General features: G+C 36.2%; 1 protein-coding gene across 1 annotated transcript in view; it reads left to right on the top strand.

Annotated features, from left to right (window-relative positions):
- Positions 1–1,604: 1,604 nt before the first annotated feature.
- Positions 1,605–4,057, top strand: part of LOC104159392 (anosmin-1-like) — a gene marked incomplete at its 5' end in the record, with an annotated part of 7,423 nt that continues 4,970 nt past the window's right edge. Inside the window, 2 exons of the mRNA XM_009697287.1 lie at positions 1,605–1,699; positions 3,900–3,993. Coding sequence (XP_009695589.1) covers positions 1,605–1,699; positions 3,900–3,993 — 189 coding nt within the window. The remainder of the gene's footprint in view (positions 1,700–3,899; positions 3,994–4,057) is intronic.

The raw sequence follows: 4,057 nt of genomic DNA, 5'->3' as shown, positions 1-4,057 counted from the left end.
TGGCTGGAATAATCTCTACCAAAGAGAAAGTGATTTATTTATGGATTGCAAGTGAAAGTTATTATAAGTGAAAGTAGCTGTTTTGTAGCTTTACGTGCAGATAGTTTAAAATAATAAGTTGTGATTATCAGATAATATACAATCAATAACAGATTTGCTGTAGTAATTGGCACCCAGTGTACATCGCTAATATAGCATGATTAATATAGCAGCACAAAGTTTTCAGGTCCCAAGAAGCTAGGTGTTTTGTCTGTCCCAGGAGAGGGCTGCGAGCAGGTGATAGGCAATAATTGAGTGAACTGGAAGAGGTGAAATCAGATGAAACCTACTTACAAATGCGCTGTGAGTTTGTGTCTTCATCCAATAGGCACATCAAGTGGGAAAGCGCCACAGCTAAGAGGCAAGTGAAAGCACATCCGTTCCTTTCTTTATTTTTAAATGAGAGGGAACAATCACAAGGCAGCAAGTAATTTCTTTATAGATTTCTTTTTTGAAAAAAATGTTTGGTTTCCAAAGAAATCACACAAATAATTAGCATACCAGTTACTACAAATATAGCTGCTGCAAAAATCTATTTCAAGGAGCTTCTAATCAGTCTTTTTACCAGAATACCATTTGAGCTACTTTCAGACACTATTTATTTTCTGTTTAGTTTTATAGTCCTTCCCTTCTGCATCCAAATTGCTCACAGCAGTCTAATGCCACATCAGCCCTTAAGGCATCAAAGATATTTGTTTTCCCTCCTGAAACCCACAGTCAGGCACTTGGCATTAGTGGCTATGTCATACCAAGCTGATTAATAATAACAGACATAATTTTGCATCCCCTCTATAAAGATAGAGGAGAACTAGATCCAGAAAAATGACAGGATGTATTTGCACTACCTGATGAGATTTTCTTCTTTTATCTAATTCTTTATTGCCCTTTGTTTTGCTTCCTTGTGCAATCAGTATTAGACAAGAAGCTAGAAGAGCTGGAAATTGGTTGAAAGCTTATGCTATTGATACTGCGACAAGTTTTGTCATTGATTTAAATGGGAGCAAACTCAAGCCTTTGGTATTACTCCTAGAAGTCAAGATTCGAATTTCTTTTTGACAGATACTGAACAGGTCTTATGATATATTCTGAAAGGAGAAGGCTCAGGGATTTACAGGCATTTTCACATATCTTCAGGCACAGATTTCTCAAGCAGTGCCAGGCAGCAGCGTTGCAATGTTCTGACAATACAAACAGTCACAGGCAGTTAACACAAAGTCATTCCCATCATTTGCAGGATGTTGAGAAGTAGCGGCATTGAGATTTTTTTTTAATGCTCAATTTAAATGCTTGATTTTTTAAAAAATGTAAGCAGTATAGGCTTACGTATCTGAAAATGCCAGTTCAGTATTTTTAAATTTATCTCCATTAGCTGATATAAGGTTTAAATTACGTAAGTGTGTAATATTTTCTCCATTCTATTAAAGGATGCTTAGGAACAAGTGAGTAACTACCAGCTGTACAATACTTAATGCTCCTTCTATTTTTATCCAGAGAAGCCAGAAAAGTTGCAATGGTGAAAGCATAATGATAATCTATGTCTTTTCCGCTCTTTTTATATCATTTAGATATCAGCATGAATCAATTCCAAGTCCACTGGTTACTGGAGTCCTGTGCACACAATGACACCAAAGGACCTGGGAAAGTAACAGAGCTGACCTATGTAAGTCTCCATTCAACCTTCTGCTTGACCCTGAATAGCTTCTAAGCAGCAAGAGAAAGGATGGTTCTCTAACATAACACAGAATGCTATATACCGTGTTTCACAGATAAACAGGAATGTTTCTTTTTTATGTTCTACTTTGGCAAAAGATAAAAATGATGCATCTCGACTGTTTCGGGTTTTGGCTTTTTTTTTTTTAATCCACACTAGGCTAAAATATTTTATTTTTTTTTTTTTTGTCAGCATTATTCAGGAAACAAGATGAGGCAAACAAACTTCTCAACTAAGTACTTACATATTTCTACAGCATATAGAACATGGTGCTTTATCTGTAGTTAGTACTGTAGGACTCTAGCACAGTGCAAATACTGAATAGTAATGATAGTAATTAATAAACTAAGTTTTCTTTTAGACATGCAGGTGGGTTTCACAACCCTGAGGAGAATAATAGAACAAGAAAAAAGGACCGTAGGTGAAAAATGCTAGACATTAAATCTGGAAGTCAGACAGATATCAGATAAGGAGAATAGCTCTATGTAAGTACATGTCAGCCCAAATATATATTGCAGTGGCGGTTCTTTGCACTCAGTTTGTTGGCCATCTAGTGTCATCCGTCTCTGTAACATGTTATTTGAACAACACGGTAATGTGATTGGTGCATCACAGTTGATTTAGTGGGTTATGGAGAATGGAGGAAATCACAGTTCACCTTTCCTTCTTATCCTGACCTATACTACCGGATCAATTCAGTGGAGTTAATGGCACGTAAAAGTAGAGTAAATCAAAAGACATCATTTCTCATACAGGAGGCTGTTAGTTTGTAAGATTTACTGCTTCATGGGGTCAGCAAAGCAAATATTAGAGGTGGATTAAAAAAATGATTGTGACATGTTATGATCAGTCCCAATATTTCAAGTTATGCACATTGAAGATAGGAGAAAGTTAACATTTAAGAAGTTTATTTCCACTAGAGGTCAGGAAAGACTCTTGTACCTCTGCCCAAATGTATTGTGGGATTAGTTCATTTATTTCCTCTCGATCATTTTATGGTAATTGGTCTAACCTACTTTGGGAACCTCTGTGTTTCTTTTGAGGAAGAAAATAATTACAAGCAAACAGAAGGCGGATGCTACGAAAGGTTTGGTACTGGATATGATAGGTCAAGGTGGATAAAAGCCTTATGTTTCCAACGATGAGGGTTTAAGCCCTGTCACAATAAATAAAACTAGTCCTATCACAATTTTAAGGAGACATCAAGCCTGTTAGAGCACTCTCCTGGCAGGTGGAAGGCAGGCAGTCAAGTCCATTCTCAGCCCAATCTCTATGTCCCATCGAAAGTGATCTTCCAAGTGAAGGTTAGACTAATCCTATTTGGGATTAGAAAAAAGAGGGAGTTATGCAGAAGAATGCTGGAAATTAGTGATGCTGAAGGGAATTAAGGATCTAAAAGACAGTGAAAGACTTTTGACCTTAGCCAGTAAGGTTTTATTGGATATCTTCCCAGAAAAACAAAACTAAATTTTTTTTCTCATATATGGTTTATGCTAAAGCTTTCAGGCTGTGATTTTCAAAAGTACTTTAGACAACAGTAAGAATTTAGCAGGACACCTGCACTTTGTAAAGTTGTCTTCTCCAGTCATTGTCTTTAAACAGAGACATGTGCTTTATGTAGTTCAGCTGTGGAGCTTTTCTTCCTGATAAGAACATAGAACTACTTAGTGTGCTAAAGCGGAAAAAAATGGATCCATAATGCCATGTTGGACTTTGAATGTGCTTTTAAAAAGTTAAATGTAGATGAAGCCTGTCATTTACTACAACATAATTCAGCTTTCTTACATTTATTTAATTCGATTAGCATTTACCTCCTCACATTGCTACCCCCACTGCCGTCATGTCAGAGAGACTGTTCTAAATGTTAGAAGCCAGTTGCTTTGATGCAGAGTGGTGAAGGAACTGTGTAGAATCGAAGGACGTATCCAAATACCATGCTAATACATTTTACTACTGAAAAATAATAATAACATAGGCAATGTTTGCTTTGTTCTCTGAGTAAAAGCCACGTTGACATGTGTTAAGCATATCAGGAAAATATTTTATTGGAGAAAACTTTTCATCTCCTGCCAACCTTGTATTTCAGTTTCTTTTTTTTTTTTTCTTAGAGGTCTATTTGCAGCATGTGATCTTTTTGTTTTTCTTGTAGGAAAACTACATGATTCTGAAGGACTTGTCATTTTCATGCAAATATAAAGTAACTGTTTTGCCTACAAAATCTAAAGGTCGTTTTAAGGCTGAGAGTATTTTCTTTTTTACCCCACCTTGCTCTGCATTTAAAGAAAAAAACCACAAGCATATTAATTG

This window comes from Cariama cristata, unplaced genomic scaffold (genome assembly GCF_000690535.1).
Source record: "Cariama cristata isolate BGI_N322 unplaced genomic scaffold, ASM69053v1 scaffold4183, whole genome shotgun sequence".
NCBI classification, from domain to species: domain Eukaryota; kingdom Metazoa; phylum Chordata; class Aves; order Cariamiformes; family Cariamidae; genus Cariama; species Cariama cristata.
The sequence above is the reverse complement of the archived record's forward strand: the minus strand, read 5'-3'. Positions and strand labels throughout refer to the sequence as shown.